Below are 21,185 nucleotides of genomic sequence, written 5' to 3' on the forward strand. Positions count from 1 at the left end.
TTTGCAACGGCAGCTGTGTCCCCCCACACCAAATGGATTGAATGGAAAATGGAAAGAACGGAAAGAAAGAGAAGAGGAATCTTCTATAGATATTTTAGTAACTTTAATGCTTGACTGGAATATACATAAATACATATTACATGTGTATGCATGTACAACATATTATGTACGTATGTATTTATGTATTTATGGTATGTATGTACATATATATTTATGTATTTAGTTATAGGTATAAACAAATATCACGACTTAGAAGCTAGACAAAAAAAGGGTGTTTTTGCGATTATTTCTAGAATAAAGATACTCGTACATACCCACATGTACACATGTACATATGTATGTATGTGTGTAAATACACACAGAAATGTATGTAAATACATATTTGCGTATGTACTTTATGGTTTTATGAATACAGGATATGGGGGCATATTGGGGTTTCGATTCGATTCGATTCGATTCGCATCCTACGGTGGTGGAGCAAAGAACATGGCCTCACTGAAGCTGCAGCTGGTGTTGAAGCTAGAGGCGCTACCACTATCTCAGGGGGTCTCCAGCACGTGATTCAAGTACGCAATGTAGCAGATGGCCAGCTTGAGGATCTCGATCTTGGAGAGCTTCTTGTCGGGCGGCAGAGTGGGCAGCAGCTTGCGCAGCTCGGCGAAGGACACATTGAACGCCTCCACGCGTATGCGCTCCCGAGTCGCGTGTGCGGTGCGATACTTGAGTGTGGCCCGTCGCCGTCGGCGGCGCTCCTCGCGCGACAAGCCCACCAGCTCGGTGGGATCCAGGTGGGCAATCGGCGTGGTGCGGCGTCGTGGCGCCGGTGTAGGTGGCGGCGCCGGTGCCGGCTGGGCGGCCGTCTCGCAGGACATACGCGCCTGGAAGCGCTTCTCGATGTCCAGCGTGGTGCTGGCCGCATAGTCCTCGTGCAGCAGTCCCCCATTGTTGGCAGGCGCCAGCATTTCGTCATCCTCCTGCATATAGTAGCGGCTCAGGGAGATGCTCTGCGGCGGTCCCTCTGCCATGTGCGTCATATCGTAGACCATCGTTGGAGTGCGAGTGTCTGGGGCTGGCGGCTCCTGCAACAGAACATAAGAGAAGAGAACACAAAGTAAATCAAAGCTGCTGCTGCCTGCCACTTGCATTATTTATGCTCGCTTCATTTGTGTGCATTTATGTCAAAGGGTGGCCGCGGTGCGGTGCGGTGCGGTGCGGTGCGTGTGCCGCACATCCCCCTTTTGCTCCTTTTTTGTTCGCTCTTTCTGTACATGTGTCCTGTTTGCGTTTCCTATTATTCTCATTTATTTTGATTGTACTTATTGGGTTTATTGTTTATTCGCAACATATTTTCACACCTACACAAATAGCAGAGCAATCGGCACGTTTATTATTTGCCCTCCGGGACACACACGCACCACACACCCCATCCCCTGCGGGTGTAACCCTTCTGCGGTTTACGCATTACTTGATTTGATTTATTTAATGGGTTTTTGGTGAAAAGTCGCACAGATAGAGTGGGAATGCAGGAATGCACCTCACATTAGAGGCTCTCACAATGAATTTTCTAAGCTGATTCACAATCGAACAGTTCCGGTTCTCAGCATTGGCACTCAAGCAAAAACTTTCAACTTTAACTTACAAAAAGCAAACAAAATAATTTCGATTATTCGCACAAATCTTTGGTTTTGTCTGCGGCCCAAGTGGATTTCGGAGCTGAGCTTCAAAAGTTTGGCTGCTCGCGCAAGGCCTGAATGTCAAACTGATGCACGGCGCGGACGGTGCAGCATCCTTTATAGCAAAACAAAAATTGGAACGCACATCCCTTGGCCAGGAGGCAGCCAATGGCAATGTTGCACCACCGGCGGGCTTACGCCAATTGTAGAGAAGCCTCGGCTAACAAAATGGCGGCGGTTATGCAAGATATCCGCCCCCTTGACGGGGAAAAGTAACCACCAGGATGCTGGCTTGAAGGAAACTTTCAAATTTCAGTGCGCCTCAAATTGTGCGCCCAACAGCACACTGTAAACTGTATGTACATTTAACAGTGCGTTCTCATGTTAAAATGCACTCACAGCGCATCTATCGAACGATTGGACGATCTCTAATTGGAGTTTTCTGTAAAACTATTTAAATAATTTATACCGGTAAAATGGAGTGTTTTTAACCATTGCTGTGATTGTTATTTTAATAGCTACACTATTTGGATCTGGACTGATGTCTTATATGATTATGATTATCGCACACAAATATCGATAGCGTTGGAAAAAGCAATCAAAAATCTATTGTAAAAGAAGAGAGAAAAGTATAAATTTGCTTATAATTCTGAAAGCGATTTATTCACGATTTATGTCACTAAAAATGTAATAATAATTCAAAAATAAGTATCATCCAAAGTTGTATCATCAACAACAAAAGTATCGATATATATTTAACATCGCTATGTCATAACACCTGCGGTTGCCCCCAGGAGTATTTTAAATTGAAAATTATTAAATAAAATGAACCTGGGACGACTACTGACACCTTTCCAGGTGAGCACTGCACTGGCCCGCAACTATGGAAAGCACAACAAGAAGTATCTGTACAAGGATGGCAAGAAATACGAAGGAATTATATACTACCCCAGGTGAGCGACGACCAACGGCAGAGCAGGCAGAGCCAAATCTGATGGATTTTGATTTTTCGCAGATTTCCCGACCATCAGGATCCGCCCATAGAGCCCGCCAAACTGTTTCGCGTGCAGCGCATCAAGCCGGTGAAGGGGAATCCCTTCTGGGAGAAGCGCATCCTCAAAGACCTGGGCCTGGATGGCAAACAGAGCGACTTCACGGTGGTCAAGAACATACCCGAGAACAATGCCCGCCTGTGGAAGATCAAGCATTTAATTAAGGTCACACCGGTGACGTTTCCGTACGGCGAGCCAACAGCACAGGATGTCAAGCACACGATACTCAAGGAGAATGGCGAGTGTCTGGTCACCAAGGACATTGGGCCCGTGGCAGTGCGCACAGAGGCACGCGAGGCCTTCGACCAGCAACCGAAGCGCCTGGACACGGATCTGCTCAGGAAGGATTCCCGTCTGAAGTGGCTCAATCCCTGGTAAAAGGAAGGGAGCTTATGTCTGTGGCTACTTTATTCCCGTACAAACAATAAATGATATTCAGCTAGTAAATGGCCATGGCCACCTTCTTCTCGAGCGTCTTGCAGCCGGAGCTGACGAACAGGCCATGCATGCGGTCATAGCTGATGGAGGAGGAGAGAATCTCGTTGATGATATCCCTATCGGGCTGCCTGCCCCAACGCCGGAACTCCGCCTCCAGGCACTGGACAACGTGCGCCTTCTCCAGCGGCAGAAATGGGATGTAGTGATCGATGACGTGTGCCTCAATCAGACTCGTTTTCTTCATGCCACCGTCCAAGTTGTAGGCAGCTCGCTGCAGCAGCGGCTCGTAGTCGCTGAGGCGTGTATCCTCGCGCAGTTTACCCGCCTTCATGCTGTTGCCCAAATGCTCGGCGATGTGGGTGCCGGCAGTGTTTGACAGGAAGATGAAAATGGCTTTGGTGTGATCGGTGCCATCGGTGAAGGCATGGTAGTCGACCAGCGAGGCGAGGGTGTCGAACACGCCACTGGGCATCTTGTCCACCTCATCGAATACGAACAGTGAGCGTGGACAACTGAGCAAGCGATCGCGCACATCCTTATTGATGCGTTCCTTGTATTGGTCGACCATTTCGGCCATTGGGAAATCGGATCTTCCCAGGTACTTGGTGACATATGCGCTGTTCGAACCCTGCAGGTAGAGAGCTTGGGCTATCTGATCGGCCACAAAGTTCTTGCCGGTGCCCGGTTGGCCATGAAAGCTCAGCACCAGCGGCTTTCGCGACTTGCTTTGGGCGCTCAAGTGCGCGCTCAGTGCTGGTATCAGATGCTGGGCCACAATGTGCTGGCCGTATAGCGTGCTTTCCAGCGAACTACGCAGCGCTGCAAGAGAGAGAGTGGTTATTGGAAGGCGAAACAAAGTCGAGTGGAATCGAAACGTACCAGTTATATTGGCTGGAATACTTCTGTAGTCGCAGCACTCGTAGAACCGGCAATAGGTTTGGCCCTTGAAGTAGGTAAGGCCGACGCTGCCAATCCCTATGGCAGCCCCAATTGTCAGGGGCTCAATGCTGTGGCAGTCGTGTATGCAATAAAGCAATACACCAAGGAACAGTACCAAGCACTTTGTTGAAATCTTAGCATACATTTTGTTCAGGCATTAAAGTGCAACAATTCATTTCATAGAACACTATCGCTTATCGATAGGAGTTATGGAGATGGGAGTTTAACCTGGCGCGTGCTAGTATCGATGAGAAAATCGCAATGTGGCTTGCGATATTTTATGCAAAAAGAAACGCCGCAAGAGAAAATTGTCATTCAACAATTGGATTGGATTTGTAAAATTAGTGCATTAAATATACATATATATCAAAAGCCGTACCAGACGACTCGCACCCACACGGTGCAGTCAACAGCAATCGAATCCGTGCACTCGAAAGTGTTTGTCGCGTGTGCCGCTTGGCAAAGGTACAAAAAACACCCCGCAGACCCGCAGTTTTTGGTTTAACGTTGTGGCAATATGAGTCGTCGACGTGCACACGATACGGAGGACGAGGGCTATGGTGAGTACTGCATGGATTTCACTCAACCTCCAACTGAACGAACCCGGGCACCTGGGGGTGTGGCATTTATTCACTTGCAGACCACAGGAGAAACAAAAGGAGGCGCGTGTCGGAGAACCAGGAGATTGAGGACCGCCTGGAGTCGCTGATATTGCGCGTGGGAGAGCGCAGCACGTCCTCGGTGGAGTCGAATCTTGAGGGTCTGGTGTCCGTGCTGGAGGCCGACCTGGGCACATTCCGCTTGAAGATTCTGCGCATCCTCTCCGACTGTGCCGTCCGCATGCCCGAAAAGTGCACCGTGTACACGACGCTGGTGGGTCTGCTGAATGCGAAGAACTACAAGTTCGGCGGCGAGTTCGTCGATCACATGGTGAAGACGTTCAAGGAGTCGCTCAAGATGTGCCGCTGGGATGCGGCCAGATATTCGCTGCGATTCCTCGCGGATCTGGTCAATTGTCATGTCATATCGGCCACCAGCCTGCTGCAGCTGCTCGACACCATGATCGATGTGTCCAACGAGGACACAGTGCCCCAGGTGCGTCGCGACTGGTTCGTCTTCGCTGTCCTCTCCACCCTGCCCTGGGTGGGGCGGGACCTCTACGAGAAGAAGGAGTCGGCGCTCGAGTCGCTGCTGCTGCGCATCGAGGTGTACCTCAACAAGCGCTCCAAGAAGCACCATCACGCCTTGCGGGTCTGGTCGTCGGACACGCCGCATCCCCAGGAGGAGTATCTCGACTGCCTGTGGGCCCAAATACGCAAGCTGCGGCAGGACAACTGGGCCGAGAAGCACATACCGCGGCCCTACCTCACCTTCGACACGATATTGTGCGAGGCGCTGCAGCACAATCTGCCGCAGATCATACCGCCGCCCCACAACGATGCCTTCGTCTATCCCATGCCCTGGGTCGTCTACCGCATGTTCGACTACACCGACTGCCCGGACGGGCCGAATCTGCCCGGCGCCCATTCGATCGAGCGCTTCCTGATCGAGGAGCATCTGCATCACATCATCGAGACGTACCACCACGAGCGCAAGGACTGTGCCGCCCAGCTGCTCAGCTTCCCCTTCAAGCACAAGATCCCGCTCGAGTACTGCATTGTGGAGGTGATATTCGCGGAGCTGTTCCACATGCCGACACCGCGCTATCTCGACATCTGCTACGGCTCCATTCTGATTGAATTGTGCAAGCTGCAGCCGGCCACCCTGCCCCAGGTGCTGGCCCAGGCCACCGAGATCCTGTTCATGCGCATCGACTCGATGAACACCTCGTGCTTCGATCGCTTCGTCAACTGGTTCTCGTACCACTTGAGCAACTTCAAGTTCACTTGGTCCTGGGACGAGTGGGACAGCTGCCTGCTGCTCGATGGCGAGCATCCGCGGCCAAAGTTCATACAGGAGGTGCTGCAGAAGTGCCTGCGGTAAGCAGAAGAAGCAGCCCGTGCAGACATGTGTGCAGACATCTAATGTGTGGCTTCTCCCCGTAGGTTGTCGTACCACCAGCGCATCACCGAGATGATGCCCACCACATATGGCAAGCTAATACCCCAGCTGCCTGCGCCCAACTTCAAGTATGCCAGCGAGGAGGCGGGTGAGTCAACCAACCATAACTACGTTTAATATAGCTTTATTCTGCGCGCTTAAACTTATGTGAACGAGACTTCGTTCTCATCGTCGTCCACGATGAAGGGTATCTCCTCTCCGTTGGCGCCCACCTTAATGCTCACCGATCTGCTGACAGATTTCTGCGTGAGGACTTCCACCACATCGCTGCGCAGCGGTGCCACAGCGGGCGTGGGCGTGGGCGTGGCAGCAGTCGTTGAGGGAGCTGCTGTCGTGCTGTTCACATACGCTTCATGACGATCGCTGCTCTTGGCCTTGCTGTCCTGCTGCTCCTTGCGGCGTCTGGCCCACTTGCTCAACGCTGTCGCCGCTGTGCTGCTTGTGGTTGATGTCGTTGTCGTTGTCGATCTGCCAGCGGTTATGCGCGGCGAGGTCCGATAGCGGCTCAAATTGCGCAATGGGCTGAAGTGTGTGGAGGTGGAGACAAAGCTGCTGGCGCTGCTCACAGTTGGGGCAGGCGTTGTTGGTGTTGCCACAGTGCTGCTGCTGCTGCTGCTGCTGCTGCTGCTGCTGCTGCTCGAGGCTGTGCTTGTGGTCGTTGGTGGATCACTGGTCGTTGTGGTTGCTGGAGGAACTTCACTTGTGGTGGCCACTTCCGGCTGATCCAAGCTGCTCGCTCGCTTCTGCTCCTCCTCCTGCTGTTCCTGCTCCTGCTCCTGCTGCTGCTCTTCCTCCTGCTCTGGCTCCTGCTCCCTGTCGCTGTCCCTGTCCCTGTCCTTGTCTCGCTCTAATTCCAGACGCTGCTCATCCAAATGCAGCACATCAATGGGATTCTGATGGACATACAAAGGATCTGGCTCCGAGTAACGATAAACCGTCTCCTCCAGCGGTTCGCTCTGCACAAATGATTTGTCCTCGTGCTCATTGGGCCGCGAGATGCCAGCCGCTGCATAGATGATGAGCGGCGGCAGCTTTGCCGTCTGATACTTGGATGCCTGGCCGAAGATCTGTGGACTGCGGATGAGCAGCTCCTGCTCGGGATCCTCGTTCGATTCGTAGGACTCATGGGAGCCGGAACTGTAGCTGGGAAAGTGCACAGGCTGCCGCTGCTGCTGCTGCTGCTGCTGTTGCTGCTGCTGTTGCTGCTGCTGTTGCTGCTGTTGCTGCTGCTGCCGCTGGTAGTGATAGTAGCCGGACGCTGCTCGTGGCGGACTCTGCGTGGATGAAACTGCACCGCTGCCCGGTGCCACATAGAAATGATGATGGAAATGATGCGTGACCCCACCGCTAAGAGGAGCAGCAGCAGCAGCAGCAGCAGCAGGCGTCGGAGCAGCACTCTCTGGCGGCGGCGGCGGTGGCGCCTCTGGGTAGCGTATGGCTGTGGTGTCCAGTCCAGGATGTTCCGGACCCAGCCTCACCGTTGGATAATTCGGACGGAATGTGGTTGGTGCTATGAAATTGGAGCGCCCCAGCCCCAGTTGGAAGAGTCCGCCGCCGGGTAGGGGCATCGGATGAGGGTGAGGAGGAGGAGGAGCTGCTCCCCCCTTGAGATACTCACCAATGTTGAGCTTTGGCGGTGGCGGTGGCGGTGGCTGAAAGATGCCATGGATAAAGGTGGCCTGCGATTGCTCCCGCTCCCGCTCCCGCTCTCGCTCCCTTTCCCGCTCCCTCTCGCGATCGTTTCGCCGCTGAGCAGGGAATCCCCCAAGGCCGAGGGCTTCATGCGCGAGCCGTGCGAAGCTGCCTGGGTAGTCGGACTCCTTTTGGATGTAGCTCATCTGGTAGCTTGGCGCCGCTGTCCTTGGTGGCAGCAGTGGCGTCACGCTGAAGCGTATCTCGTAGTGGTAGTGGCGTCCCTTGTCGCCATCCCGATGCCGAATGCGCTGCACCTGCCACAGGGCACGACGCTGGCCAGTCCCAGTGCCAGTGCCAGTGCCAGTGCCCTCGACAAAGCGATAGCTACCGTTGTTGGGCAGCTGCTCCAGCCGTCCCGTGGCCAGGGTAATGATATCCCCGAAACGGGAGGGAGTCGCTGCCGTCGCGGACTGTGCCGACGGATCGACGGGGACATACGGCGTCTGCAGGAACTCGTGATACTCATGCAGCTGGCTACGATGGACAGACACAAGCTGAGCCACTGAACAGGAGGGACAGGAAGTGGAGCAGAACGTACCTAAGATTTCCGGCTGCTGCGCCCGCGGCGGCGTCCGTGAAGAGTGTCACGTAGGTGACATGCCTGAGGGTGCGCTCCCAGGGACGCACATCCCGCTCCCGCACCTGCTCCTGCTCCTGCTCCTCGTAGAAGATGCGCTTGCCCGTCGCCTGCATGCCCTGCTTGGGCGTCAGCACCAGATCCCGTGCAGCACCCGCACCGACAATCGCCTGCCCCGAATGCAACTGCAAAGGGAGATGGAGAGATGGAGTTGGAGTTGGAGCTGGAGCTGGAGAGCTGCTGCTGGCGGTCAGGTTTCGCTGCCACAACTTACAAATGCCACGAGAAGCAAGCCCAAAAGGCAGCCCAGATTCCTGCTCATGGCTCACACACACCAAAAAAAAAAAGAATATTTAAATATATTTGTGGGGTTTGGAGACGTTTGAGCTGTGCGCGCGCGTGAGACCAACTGAAACGCGTACCCCAGTGGCGCTCGCTAATAATCAAGTGGAAGACGATGCTGCCACTGCCACTGCTGCTGCTGCTGCTGCTTCTGGTGTTTGCAACTTGGAGCTGCCTTGCTGCTGCTTTCGTTGGGGCAGCCAAGCGATGCGTCGCCGCCAGCGGGCGTACAATTTTTGTTTATTTGCGCAACTTTGGCTTTTGTTTTTGGTTTTTTGTTTTTGGTTTTTGCATAGCGGATTTATGCAACACTCTCGCTTCGAGCAGCAGCCTCCAGTGGGATGCCCTGCCCGCCATTTGGCACCTTTTATGCTGTTCTGGCAAAGCAGCAGCGTTTCGCATCGAGCCCTTCCCTTTCGCTTATTTTTATCAGAGTATAACCACGTTCGGCCTTTGATTTGGATCTAGTTTTGTGGGTGTTTTTGATTTCATTTGTTGGCTATAGCCTCCATTTAAGACCGAAGCCAAGACGCTTTGCCTTAGATTTCCATCGAGATATTTTGACGTGCATTCGGTTCGGTTCGGTTCGCTGAGCTGAGCTGTGGGTTCGGTTCGGTTCTCTTCTGCTGACTTTTGCTGTTCCGTATGGCGATTTCACCTTGCTCTAAGGTTCTCCAACTTTCCTGCTGATGCTCTGAGATGATAGTCAATGGATAACATTGAACCCATGCGCCATGGCCCACCCTCCCTTTTGGACACGCTCAATTTGAGCTGAAAGTCAGATTCCCGTGAAAAAGATTCCCATTTAATTCTGGCAATCAAAGATGCGGAAGGGAGTTGGTAGAGCAGGGAGGAAAAGAAATCGCCTGTCTGCGAACATCTCTCACATGATCTTGACATGCAAACAGACAGACGGACAGACAGACGGACGGACGGACAGATGTCTCTGTGCCAGCATTGACATTGTCTGTGGGGAGGGCAACTTGACGCTTGAAGCTTGGGAAACACTTTGGGAACTGCGCAGATTCAAGAACTTGTACAAATAAAAGAATTTGCGTTCTTCCCAACACTTTCGCGCTGAGCGTGGTGAATAGGTGATGGCTACTCCCCACAGCGCACCAAAACTCACCTTGGGCCCCAAGCTAAGAGTTAGAAGAGAACTTTGAGCTAGAGTTTGTTGAGAAATTCAAATAACCAATGGCATAAGGTGTGCATGTAATGAATTCCGCATTTGGCAATGCACAGGCTTACCAAATGGCCGCATAATTAGCTCCCTGCTACGCTTCTCCTCTTGACATAATTGACGTAAGTGCCAATAAACTGCATGTAATGACAGAGCCAGAAGCGAGGCAGCCAGAGTCAGGGCACAACAATCATTAGTTGGAGGTGCCGCTTGGTTCCACGCCATGGATCACACATCGATCCAGAGCAGTGGCCAAAAGCGAGCAATGAAATGCGAATTGCGCACGAAAGTGTCACCGAAAGAGCACTGCTCCTCCTCGACTTATCTTCAAAACATTTCCTGACTCTCGTTTGTTTTCGTTTTCGTTTTCGTTTTCTTTCCTGTCTTTGCAGCAAGTCTGCCGGGCACTGCGGTGGCCCATCAGTTGGTTGTGGCCATACGACAGAAGTGCTCACCCGAGGAGGTGGTTAACATTTTGAAGGAGATACCGAACAGCGGCTACAGCGGCGAGGAGATGTCCGATGGCACCTTCAATGCACTGAAGATCGATGTCTTTGTACAGACGCTGCTCAACCTGGGCTCCAAGTCGTTTTCGCACAGCTTTGCGGCCATCTCGAAGTTCCATTCGGTCTTCCGTGCCTTGGCCGAGACGGAGGAGGCACAGATCTGCGTGCTGCACAATATCTACGAGCTGTGGTCCTCGCACCAGCAGATGATGGTGGTGCTGGTCGACAAGCTGCTCAAGCTGCAGATTGTCGACTGCTCGGCGGTGGCCACGTGGATATTCTCCAAGGAGATGTCCAGCGAATTCACCAAAATGTATCTCTGGGAGATTCTGCATCTAACCATCAAGAAAATGAACAAGCACGTGATCAAGCTGAGTGAGTTTCAACCCGCACAACGATCGTTCCTTCCCACTTAAAGTACATTTATCCCCCCCTTGGGACAGACACTGAGCTGAGCGTGGCCAAGGATAAGCTCTCCAAGGCGGACTCTTCCTCCAGCGAGTCCGATGAGGATGCACCGACAAAGCGCAAGAAGCCCATCACGCATGCCGACAAGCCCTCCGAGGAGGTAAGCGCCACACGAATTTCATCCTTATTTTTCATTCACTGATTGGATCTCGTTCTCTGGCAGGCGGTGGAGCGCATGGAGGAGAAGCTGGAGGCAGCGAATGTGAACCAAAAGCGCTTGTTCCTCATCGTTTTCCAGCGGTTCATCATGATCCTGTCCGAGCACATGCTGCGCTCCGATGCAGATGGACGTGACCCGGACACGGACTGGTATCGCTGGACCATTGGACGCTTGCAGCAGGTCTTTCTAATGGTTAGAGTCCCGTCCATATCCCTCAGGGAATACTTAATAATCCATAAACTTTTCTCTGCCTTGCAGCATCACGAACAAGTTCAGAAATATAGCAGCACTCTGGAGACGTTGCTGTTCACCTCCGATCTGGATACACACATTCTGGAGGTGTTCCAACAGTTTGTGGCATTGCGTGCCTAACAAATGAAAATGAAATCGAGGAGCAGGAGGACAACTACCATGAGCAAAGTGCATCCCAACCCCAAACCTAAACACACACCAGACACAGACACAGACACAGATCTACTCCAATTAGCTTCATTTCTTTATCTGCATATTCTTTTTTTTTCTGCTACAAGTTTTTTTATACATATACATAAACAAATACCATATGGTTCTTATGTTCACCCCCTACATCCACCACACAAATAACACTTATGCCTGGGACCATGGTAGAATTACTAATAGGTAACGTCGTCAGCTGAGTTGAGGACCATAAGCTTATTCACCACGCTCAGAGAGGCAAGCGCTAGAGAGAGATAGCAAACGTTTTACGTTCTGCATATGGTCCTCGAATGAGAAGCACTGTGGTGAATACGTTACCTATTACTAATTCTACCATGCCTGAGACTCGAATGTTTGTTTTTTATTGTAATTTGTAAACGGACAAAGAAACAAATTGAGCATCAAAATAGAAACGAGAATCAAGTCCAGAGTAAAGTGTTTCCTGATAGAAAATAAAGAGCGAGAAGGTTCGATAAAACGATGTTTATATGGAGAGATAGGGGATTTGAAATTAAGGAATATTCATTGAGAGAAATGTGTGAGCCGGAAATATGAGAATTCTGCCATATGTTAGGGAGCATCTGCGAAGGATTTGGACTTGGATCATTAGGATTTGCCATCACATGATAATATATTGTGATTAAACATATTTCGAGAGTGCAGCTAATGAGATTTTGTCCCTTTTGCACGGGGTGTGGGTGTAGCTCATATAAAGTTTCTCGTGCAAATTCCAACAAGTCGGAGCAGGCTTTCATATTCCCTTTTGCATATGCAAGGTAATCGCCAGATACACTGACTGCCCCCGCAATGTCTCCTCCCATAAAGCTGTGCCTCATTTGCTCGATGGCTGTAAGTGGCAGCCCGCAGTGCTTATCATTGAACCAGCGAGTTGATGCTTACAGGCGCAGGTGAGCTGCCGGAACGTGGGCAGCACTAAACCGTTACCGAATGGGAGGCAGGCTATGCCGCGGCTGCACAACCCAGAGGCTGGAAAATGTGACAGAGCCACGTTCTGGATGCAGGGGGAAATTCCAATTACTGATTCCAAATCTGAATATATCTTGCAGGATGCTTTTACTTACCACACCAAATACACTGCCGAAGCCACGTCGGTCGCTTATTACTTTCCACCCACTTGGAGGCATAAATTGCGCCTCAAACAGAAACAGCCAATAGATCTGGTATATATATCTGGCATGTATGTATATTTGTCTTCTGTTTGTATATATATATATATATATTTATATGTATATAGATCTGTTTTTGTTGTATGAAAATATATGTATGTATTTCCTATTTAGTTTTTCATGCTTTTGACTTGAACTTTGGCATTGGCTTTGGTTCAGGATTCGGCTTCAGGTCGGCTTCAGGTTCATGATCAGGTTAAGAGAAGCGAAAATCTATGGCTAAACTTGTAATTTGCTATTTGTAATTGTAATTTGTAATTTGTAATTGATTTGTGTAGATTTGTAAACGTTTCCGTGAGTCGCGTGTCCAGGTCGGCATCGTCAGTTGCATCATCGTCTCGCGGCCCGTCTAGGAGGAAGTGCGCGGCTGGCTGGGCACGTACTTCTCCGATGGCTGGTACTGCCACTGGGCACAAATGGCCTCCTGCTCCGTCTCGTTGTAGCCAGCCCTGTGGGGGTGGGGAAAAGCGGCCAGCGGCAAGCGGCGGGAGAGAGAGAGACATACATACAGAAGGGGAAAGGAAAATAGTTCTCAGCGAATTTATTGAAAGGAAGTGAAGGTGGAAGCAACTAACTAATCGAATGGATATGCAGAGCGTGAGTGGGAGGGGAAGGAGTCGATTTACACATGCATTTACTGGGCTCTACTTATGACTTATGACTTATGACTACTAATACTACACGGGAACAGTCTTCTGAGCTCTCTCGGCTGCCAGGCATCAGCTCCAGCGGGAGCCGTAGCTGCCGTAGCTGCCATATGACGACCCTCGCCCTGGCCCTGGCCCTGACCCTGGCCGCTCGTAGTAGTAGCCGCCTGGCGGCAGCTCACGGCTGACGGGCGCATGCAGGCTCTCCCAGAGGAGACGCGGACGCTGGACCACCTCACGGATAATGTTGACTGCCGCCAGGCCGACGCTGGCTAGCTGAACGCCAAAGCGGCGGGCCGTGAGCTTGGCCGGGGCCAGGGCCGGTGCCAGGGCACGACCCTGCTGCACTGGATGGGCCAAGATTTTTGCTATCAGATTGTCCCCGTGCGGCGGGACATAGAGGTCCGCCTGGCGATACTCGGCCGGGCACTGATTCGTGCGGTAATAGAAATCCTCGAACCTCTGGTGTGCCGAGCAGGGACTGCGCTCCTGGAAGCACGTCACCTGCACCACATTGTAGAAGATCGCACCCAAAGTGTTGGCCGTCTCCGTGTTGGCCGCCTGCAGGCAGCGCCGGAATCTCGCGTCGCAGTCACAGTGGGAGCGGGTGAAGGTACCCCGGTTGCACAATCCCCGCCTGCACTCGCCCACATTGAGCACATCCGGACACATGTCGTGCTCCCTACAGCAGCGATCCTCCCGGGTATGGGCGCCCAGGTCGTCGTAGCTGGTGGCCGCTGTCCCGGGGCCACACCACTTTGTACCCGGATAGATGAAGCCCAAGCCGCCGCGGAACTCATGGCCATAGGAGCCCTGATGCCGGCACACTTCCTCCAGCTCCATGACCGACTCGCGCGGCACCTGCCGGATGCGACGTGGATCCGACTGCAGCAGCATCCGTTGAATGTCGCCGCTGGAAAACAATCACATCATGGGAAACGGGTGATCCATAATTATTTGGCTGACTTACCGATCTCTGTGCATCTTGCAGAAGGGATGCCGGGACGAGAGCTCCACCATCACAGTCATGGTCATGTCCGAGATGAGCACAGCCGAGCCGGAGCTGGGCGGCAGCGCCGCGCCTAGCCACAGCAGCAGCACCGCCAACGGCAGAGCCTCCTTCATCGTCCTGCCAGCTGTGAGAGAGGAACGGAAACGGACAGAGAGGTAAAGTCAGTTAACGCTGCTTGTGCTTGGATGAGCTGTTGGACCGGACCGACAGTGGTATTTGGGCCAATCATTAGCAGTTGAATGAAGATCGCCCGCAACTTTGTTTGATTTTTGCATTTCTATGGCCCATAGATATGGTCTGACCTCTGGCCGGGCCGGCCACTCACAGAATCCGCACCGGTCCATGGCCCACGACGTCACACCACACTGTCGCCAGCTACATTTGCATGGAGCATCGCTTGTTCCCCCTGTGCCCACGAACCCCTTCCCACTAACTATTGAACCACTGTAAAGCGCCGATCAAAACAAAGGGCAACACAAAACAAATGAGAAACAAAAAACGCCACAAAACATCGAATCGACGAAAACAATTTGCAAACAAGATGGGAAGGAAGTGGCTGCGTTCCGCAACCGAAGCATTTGATACCCTTGCTGTTCCCTTCATTTCAGTGGCGAGGTTGAGCACCGCTCTTTGTATCTGGGAATTGTTGGTGCTCCAATTGTTTCGATGGGTAGGTTTGACTTATGTTATTTTCTCCAAATTTTAGCTAAGGTTTTAGCTGTATGTTTCCACTCTCAACTAACACACGCCCAAAATCATAATGCTCTCTGGCAGGGTATTACAAAAGACGATGGAATATAATGAACGGTAATAATGCGCGGTGCGTTGCGGGGAGGTTGTGGGAGAACGAATAGCCGATCAGTGGAGCGACATGTGGGTGAGGGAAGCGAGAGGGCCGGACACACCTCAGACGACCGACCGAGCGACCTACCCCAAAAGCCCGCTCTCTCAGGCAGGAAGGAAGACGCTTGAGTACGGTTAGCAATATTTATGTGTAAGCGCTGTCGCTGCCGCTGGCCGCCGCTTTTGTGGGTCAGTGGAAGGTGGAGGCGTCAGCTTGTTACCAATTCTTGTGCTTCTCTTCTTTGCTTTTGGCCAACTCGAAAAGGTGAAGGCCAGAACCGGCTAGGTCTGTCCATCTCTTGTTAATTAGTCAAAAAGATGACGCGGGCCGCGAACCAAAGCGGGGATCGGCTTACTATAAGAGTTGGATTCTACTCCATGACACCCTTCCCCTTCCCAACCATTACGATGCTATTTGGTTACCTTTATAGCCAGGCCAAGGAACTGTGTACTATTTTACCTATCACGTTCAGCTCGGGTTGTAAAGTGAGAAAATAATTAATGATGACAGTTTGTAGCCGCTTATTATAAGTATAATTTATGTTGTTTGCCCAATTGTTCGTTGTTTGCTCAGTGCGCGCCTGAGAATGACCGCGAGAATAAGAGTGAGAGTGAATGGTGTATGTTTTATGTACATCTGTATGTATGTATGTATGTATGTATGTATGTATGTATGTATGTTTGTGTGTGGGGGAGCGTGGGATTAAGCGTTGTGCTTTGTGCGTGCGAGCGAGCCATTGTTTAAGTGAGCTGTAAGTGCAAGTGGAGCAAGAATGAGAGAAAGAGCGTCATTGCATATGAATTCTCCCTGATCGTTTTTTTTTTTTTTTTCGTCAGATTTTCACTCATGTTCAATTAACATATGCAAGATGTTTGCCCTTATTGTCTCTTACCATCCTTTTTGAACGAATTTCTTTCCCATGTCAAGAATAACAGTACTAACAAATTAAGAGCGAGCTTGAGTGAATTGTGAGTGCAAGTAGAACCGCAGCAAGCAGGCAGAGCGGAGAGCCTTGCGAGTGAACTTGGCTGTCACTCAACCCACCACCGCTCTCAATGGTTCAAAAGAAACAATGCACAAAGATCAATCCCCATTTCGCATTAATAATCGCCCTGACAAGTGACAACAATGTACTCGATATGTATCTATAATCTATAATTAAATGTTGATTGCCAATCGGTTCTACAAGTTAACGGAACGAATTAACAGTTGACCTAATCAATTTGCAATCACCGAAGAGTGCGGCATCTCTTCTGCTGTCCTCTGCATTTGCTTCTCTTCTCCTTCTTCTACGGCATTGGCTTATCTTCTGAGCGATCTCCCACTGCGTCGCCGTTTGCTGGCGTCGTCACCATTACCGTTCGCATAATTTTCAATGTCAATGCTTTTGCTTTTGCTTTTTAATTTCATGGCATAATAAGCCATGGGGGCCCCCTGTCTCCATCTCTGCCAGCCACCATCGCGGCTGCTCCCCCCCGTGACACACTGCGGCAAAGAGTGCGAAAGAAAACGAAAACAGAAAAGGCAGGCTAGCTAAAGCGAAACGGTTGATACCCTTTCAGAACACTTGACTTCAACATGTGATGAAATTGTTCGGTTTGTATCACTTTTTTAAGCTAAGCCAAAACGCACGTTTTCTATGAATATTCAACTTATGCAGACAAGATTTCCCCATGTTTTCTTTACTCCCTGGGAGACATCTCAATAAAATAACTGAAAGGGTATACAAGAAAAGCTCAGAGCGAATTGAGATCTTTGGTTTTGCATGTGTGTACGTGTACGGAGCGTATTGCTGGGCTTCGAGTCTGATTTATTTGTGTGTGCGCTTCAAGTACAATGACCGCTGGGTACCGAAGCACCACCCCTCCTCCTGCTAGTGAAGCACTTGGGCCGTTTATAGATCTTTTGTGTATGCTCAGAAACTATAACTATTGTTTTATTGGCGCCCCCCAAAACTGTCACTCAGCACAAAGAGATCAACATCAGATCAGACTCAAACACCTGATATGTACAATGTGTGGCCAGATCTACATCGTAGTTTTTTGGGGGCCATTAAACCTCGGGGAATGTGGCTGTACCTTGGTTTATGCCTGCCAGCAGAATGAATGAACTTTGGCTCCCACTGCTGGGGCTTCTACACCTAACCCTAAGCTGAGAGATGTTCCGGAGGGGGTACAGGCGTGTCTCTGATCCATGCATCATCAATCAATGCATCTCTCTGTGTCTGTGTGTGTGTGTGTTTGTGTGTTTGTTTAAGTGTCTCCTGTACAGGCACTGTCTGCAGCATTGGGAGCCCTTCACTCTTGACGCATCCGAAACTGGTTTCGGTTTCGGTTTCTGTTTGCATTTTGAATGTCACGCTGTTGTTATTGTGGTTATTGTTGCAGGCCGCCAACTGATTCTGAGTGGAGCGCTACCAGGTAACAACAATCAAAACTTGTAATGCCCCCGAATCCCCAATGCCCTCCCCTGCAAGAGCACAAGGCGAGCGGTGTGTGTGTACTGTCTGCCGCGGTACGTGGTAATTGCTGGACGCTGGACGCTACCACCAGCCGGACCCATACAGATAGCAATCTCTGTAATTGCCCGCAACCTTCCGACGTGCTCGACTCTGACCTGGCCCACAAGGAACCTGTCCTTGTGCACTCGCCGATATTGGGGTCAAGTTGAAGATCAGCAGCAGCTGAAGCAGCAGCAGCAAAAGCGGGCAACTACTTTCTAGGATCTGTATTTAGGTCGGGATCATAAAGTCGATCGATTTATGGCATATCAATAGACACACAGACAAGCAAACAAACAACTCGCTTTGTACCGGGAACGAGATGGAACGAAAACAAACCCCAACCATCAAGCGTTGGGTGGATCAGTCGATTCGGATCGGATCGGTTCGGATCGAGTGGATGGACAGTGGCCGGTCATTGAACGCCACTGCCGAAGGTCGTACCATGCCAACAGAGACAAAAGATATGCACAGTCTCGATCGGAAACTGAAACAGAAACTGAAAGCGACCCCCAGGCGCTAATTGCCTTGCAATAGAGGAAATCCAATCTCACACGGCCCAAACAGTGGATGGATGGGGGTGGTATGTGGCATGTGGTATGGCAGGGGAAACGGCATACAATCGGAAGTCAGCCAAGAACAAAGTTGTTTAGCTGTCGAAGAAGATCTAGAACCAAGACACTGTCCGTACACGAGGGTAAATGACCTTCTCCATCAGCCCAGCTCAGCCCAGCTCAGCCCAGCCCACCCTTTAAGGTCATCATTCCATTCTACCAATGTGTGTGCTAATCACTGAGCAAATTTCGCAGCTTGTCGAGGTAATGTCTTCTCAAAGATGAATGTGCGAAAAAGCGCCTATGGGTACAGAGGGGGGGACACAAATATTTGGCCACATCGCCCAGGCCAGAGTCTAGTGTCCACAATGGCGCGACTCGAACATGGAGAAGTGTTTGCCATGCAAATGCCAGAGGTTCTGTTGGGATTTGGGGTGCGGCTTGCTGTCATAACACCCATCTATAGATGCGCAGATAATAATGTTCTATCAACTGGATCAATCACATTCAATTGGAGTTACGTAAGAACACTTTCGATCAGATCGATCAAGCTGATTCAATCACTTACAATCAATTACTTATGCATAACCCTTGACGATTCTTTTGTAGGAAATAAATATTGGATATATTTTGCCATGAGACTCTTTAAACATTTCCACCATTAGGAATAATTGTGGCAGATCCTTTTTATATTATATAAACTCATTGGGTTTTAGAAGTACGGAGAAGAGAGTTGCAACAAAGAACTTTTATATTTCTTTCCATTGGATCTTCAGGTCTAGCAAGGGATTGCATGTATCATTCTACTCCAAAGTTTATGCATCACTTCATAAATATCCCTGGAAATTTGTAGATATTTTACATATCTTTGAAAGTAATCTTAAGTTCCCGCACATTCGATTAGTTTTCAATTGATTTCGTTCAGTAATTGAGTCCTTAATATCTTTATCCTTCAGAAACAGGGAGACAGAGAATTCCGAAGGTTCTCTCTCTCTCTCTTGCTCTCCTCGCTCTCTGCAGTATTTTCAAATTTGTTCTCTTCAACTGTTTTTTTTTTTGCCACAATTTACGCTTTTCCGCACTTTTTCACACTGGCATCCCGAATGCTTTAATCACAAGGCCAACTGGTTGCCTTCACCTTTTGACATTTGGCCCCTTAACACACAGGCCACCCATCAAAGTCTCTCTCTCTCTCTCTCTCCCTCTCCAGGCACACCCTCGCCATGGCCTTCGTGCGTAAATGACCTTCAAAAGGCACCGCCACCGCCACCAGCAGCAGCAGCAGCAGCAGGGACACTGAGCAAGAAGGACACGTGGCTGCACTTCACAACACAGGAACAAAAAACAACAACAGGAAACAAAAGCACACAAACAAATAAAACAAAATGAATGCGAATATCCTTTTGGAACCGTTTCAACCGATTCTATTTACCTGGATTCGGCTTAAAAAAAAAGAGAAACAGTAATCAAACGGGTTCTTTGGTTTTGAGTGGTTTTTGCTTCGCTTATTGAATTCGATTTGGTTTCCCTTTTCTGCTGGAGAGAACTGCTACAGGACAGCAAGGGTCTACGGGACGGAGGAGGACGCGTTAGAGGTGACGACGATGCTCAGAGCAAAACATTTCCGCGACGCGTTTGCGGCGCAACTGAACTTGATTCTGGCGCGTCGGGCCATGTTAAACTTGGACTTGGCCAAAAAAAAAAAAGATAATAAAATAAGAGAAAAAGAGAAAAATACAAATTGAAAAGCAGCCGCGACGACGACGACGGCAGCGGCGGCGGCTAAGAAACAAATTTACAAAAACAACATCCGCCGCAGCAGCAACAGCAACGTCAACGGCAACGTCGGACAGCAGCAGGCAGGCAGACGGACTGCCATCGGACTCGGCGACGGAAGCTGCTGCAGTGCTGGGACATGCCATGGGCGTAGCCAGAAGGATGTGCAAAAATATCCAAATATTCTTTCGCATCCTCCAAGCTGCCCCCCTCTCTCTCTCTCTTTTTCACTTTTTCTGTTGTGGCTGCCCTTGGGCCACGCCCATGGACTTGCACGCCCAAAGGCACAAGTGCAAAATCGAAGATGAAGCGCAGCGTCCGAAAGCGGCCCAAAAACCAAAGAAGAGAAGTGCAAAGCCAATCGAAAGCTTCCACTCAAGTCGAAGTCAGGCAAAGCTTAAGACTCGATACAAATTTCAAGGTCAGGCGGAAGCTTGAGCGCGTCCAGCGCTTCTGTTAACAGTGGTTCACGTCACCGCTAAAGCTTACCCGCTGAGATAACCGGTAGGCGCGCGCATTTTGAACAGATTATGTTCGTTTTAGTTGGTTCTCATTTTGCTCGATCTCCTCTGCTGGTGAGCGATCCAATCCGCAAAGGTAGCGAAGTTTCAACATTGACACAAAATGATGGCTTCCCCTCTCATATTGTCCCTTTTCTCCGCTTGAAAATAGCCATGAAATGAGACCACAAATTGTAGCGTTCTTGAGGGAAGGGCACATATAGAAATTGAATGCATTTATTGAGTACACAATAAAATGTGGTATCTGGGCATAAAGGAAATACACCACGGACAAGGCTCAGTAAATGAACATTTCGTGCTTGACATTTACACAAATTAAAGGCGTTTTTTGTTGTTGTGTTTAGTTTGGGGTCACATTTTCAAATTGTATAAATTTATTCAATGTGTATAAATGTGTGTGTGATTGTTGTGTGTGTTTCGTTTTCTCTTGTTGTGCGGATGTACTGGAAAAAAGCAAACCCATACGGCAATGGTATGCTATTACGGTTAATTAAGTCTTAAATGGTATGCAAAAAAAAAATAAAAAATAAAAAATAATATATACATACATATACATATGTATAGGTAGTTGTATCCTTTGTCTTAAAAATAGTA

At 50.1% G+C, this 21,185-nt stretch overlaps 6 protein-coding genes across 10 annotated transcripts; 2 read left to right on the plus strand and 4 right to left on the minus strand.

Moving 5' to 3' along the window:
- Positions 1-403: 403 nt before the first annotated feature.
- Positions 404-1,741, minus strand: LOC117894881 (helix-loop-helix protein 1). Its single transcript, XM_034802161.1, has 2 exons — positions 1,640-1,741; positions 404-1,079 (listed from the first exon to the last, which is right to left on the minus strand). The coding sequence occupies exon 2, from the start codon at positions 1,044-1,046 to the stop codon at positions 540-542; it is 507 nt and encodes a 168-aa protein (XP_034658052.1). The 5' UTR covers positions 1,047-1,079; positions 1,640-1,741; the 3' UTR covers positions 404-539.
- Positions 1,742-2,431: 690 nt separating this feature from the next.
- Positions 2,432-3,104, plus strand: LOC117889845 (39S ribosomal protein L30, mitochondrial). The gene is made up of 2 exons (XM_034794342.1): positions 2,432-2,626; positions 2,689-3,104. The coding sequence occupies exons 1-2, from the start codon at positions 2,499-2,501 to the stop codon at positions 3,101-3,103; spliced, it is 543 nt and encodes a 180-aa protein (XP_034650233.1). The 5' UTR covers positions 2,432-2,498; the 3' UTR covers position 3,104.
- An 11-nt stretch (positions 3,105-3,115) lies between these two features.
- On the minus strand, positions 3,116-4,288 carry LOC117889837 (torsin-like protein). Its single transcript, XM_034794329.1, has 2 exons — positions 4,043-4,288; positions 3,116-3,982 (listed from the first exon to the last, which is right to left on the minus strand). The coding sequence occupies exons 1-2, from the start codon at positions 4,245-4,247 to the stop codon at positions 3,165-3,167; spliced, it is 1,023 nt and encodes a 340-aa protein (XP_034650220.1). The 5' UTR covers positions 4,248-4,288; the 3' UTR covers positions 3,116-3,164.
- Positions 4,289-4,402: 114 nt separating this feature from the next.
- LOC117889821 (nuclear cap-binding protein subunit 1) lies at positions 4,403-11,688 on the plus strand. The gene is made up of 7 exons (XM_034794304.1): positions 4,403-4,662; positions 4,743-6,081; positions 6,148-6,251; positions 10,353-10,841; positions 10,910-11,034; positions 11,098-11,286; positions 11,353-11,688. The coding sequence occupies exons 1-7, from the start codon at positions 4,620-4,622 to the stop codon at positions 11,464-11,466; spliced, it is 2,403 nt and encodes an 800-aa protein (XP_034650195.1). The 5' UTR covers positions 4,403-4,619; the 3' UTR covers positions 11,467-11,688.
- Positions 6,270-9,548, minus strand: LOC117889830 (mastermind-like protein 2). Its single transcript, XM_034794315.1, has 3 exons — positions 8,710-9,548; positions 8,397-8,620; positions 6,270-8,332 (listed from the first exon to the last, which is right to left on the minus strand). The coding sequence occupies exons 1-3, from the start codon at positions 8,755-8,757 to the stop codon at positions 6,307-6,309; spliced, it is 2,298 nt and encodes a 765-aa protein (XP_034650206.1). The 5' UTR covers positions 8,758-9,548; the 3' UTR covers positions 6,270-6,306.
- A 1,099-nt stretch (positions 11,689-12,787) lies between the features above and the next one.
- LOC117899125 (acidic phospholipase A2 PA4) lies at positions 12,788-19,997 on the minus strand. 5 transcript variants are annotated; one of them, XM_034808955.1, is made up of 4 exons: positions 14,722-14,839; positions 14,355-14,520; positions 13,845-14,297; positions 12,788-13,186 (listed from the first exon to the last, which is right to left on the minus strand). In XM_034808955.1, exons 1-4 carry the CDS (start codon positions 14,738-14,740, stop codon positions 13,087-13,089), a joined length of 738 nt encoding a protein of 245 aa, XP_034664846.1. In that variant the 5' UTR covers positions 14,741-14,839; the 3' UTR covers positions 12,788-13,086. The 5 variants fall into 5 exon arrangements, with proteins under 5 accessions (XP_034664846.1, XP_034664828.1, XP_034664820.1 ...); XM_034808937.1 differs by lacking the exons at positions 12,788-13,186; positions 14,722-14,839 and adding an exon at positions 19,731-19,997 and having other exon boundaries at positions 13,264-14,297; positions 14,355-14,523; XM_034808929.1 differs by lacking the exons at positions 12,788-13,186; positions 14,722-14,839 and adding an exon at positions 19,727-19,996 and having other exon boundaries at positions 13,264-14,297.
- Between the last annotated feature and the right edge of the window lie 1,188 nt (positions 19,998-21,185).

Source organism: Drosophila subobscura, chromosome A, assembly GCF_008121235.1.
Source record: "Drosophila subobscura isolate 14011-0131.10 chromosome A, UCBerk_Dsub_1.0, whole genome shotgun sequence".
NCBI classification, from domain to species: domain Eukaryota; kingdom Metazoa; phylum Arthropoda; class Insecta; order Diptera; family Drosophilidae; genus Drosophila; species Drosophila subobscura.

Bases quoted from the DNA above. Each gene is read 5' to 3' on its own strand.
- LOC117894881 (XM_034802161.1), bottom strand. From the start codon at position 1,046: ATGGTCTACGATATGACGCACATGGCAGAGGGACCGCCGCAGAGCATC.
- LOC117889830 (XM_034794315.1), bottom strand. From the start codon at position 8,757: ATGAGCAGGAATCTGGGCTGCCTTTTGGGCTTGCTTCTCGTGGCATTT. The intron at 8,621-8,709 runs GTAAGTTGTGGC...CTCCCTTTGCAG, and splicing joins GCTTGCTTCTCGTGGCATTT to TTGCATTCGGGGCAGGCGAT. The intron at 8,333-8,396 runs GTACGTTCTGCT...TGTCCATCGTAG, and splicing joins GCAGCAGCCGGAAATCTTAG to CCAGCTGCATGAGTATCACG.
- LOC117889821 (XM_034794304.1), top strand. From the start codon at position 4,620: ATGAGTCGTCGACGTGCACACGATACGGAGGACGAGGGCTATG. The intron at 6,252-10,352 runs GTGAGTCAACCA...CTGTCTTTGCAG, and splicing joins GTATGCCAGCGAGGAGGCGG to CAAGTCTGCCGGGCACTGCG. The intron at 11,035-11,097 runs GTAAGCGCCACA...GTTCTCTGGCAG, and splicing joins CCGACAAGCCCTCCGAGGAG to GCGGTGGAGCGCATGGAGGA.
- LOC117899125 (XM_034808921.1), bottom strand. The intron at 14,298-14,354 runs GTAAGTCAGCCA...ATTGTTTTCCAG, and splicing joins TGCAAGATGCACAGAGATCG to CGGCGACATTCAACGGATGC.
- LOC117889845 (XM_034794342.1), top strand. From the start codon at position 2,499: ATGAACCTGGGACGACTACTGACACCTTTCCAGGTGAGCACTGCACTG. The intron at 2,627-2,688 runs GTGAGCGACGAC...GATTTTTCGCAG, and splicing joins GGAATTATATACTACCCCAG to ATTTCCCGACCATCAGGATC.
- LOC117889837 (XM_034794329.1), bottom strand. From the start codon at position 4,247: ATGTATGCTAAGATTTCAACAAAGTGCTTGGTACTGTTCCTTGGTGTA. The intron at 3,983-4,042 runs GTACGTTTCGAT...TCTCTCTTGCAG, and splicing joins TATTCCAGCCAATATAACTG to CGCTGCGTAGTTCGCTGGAA.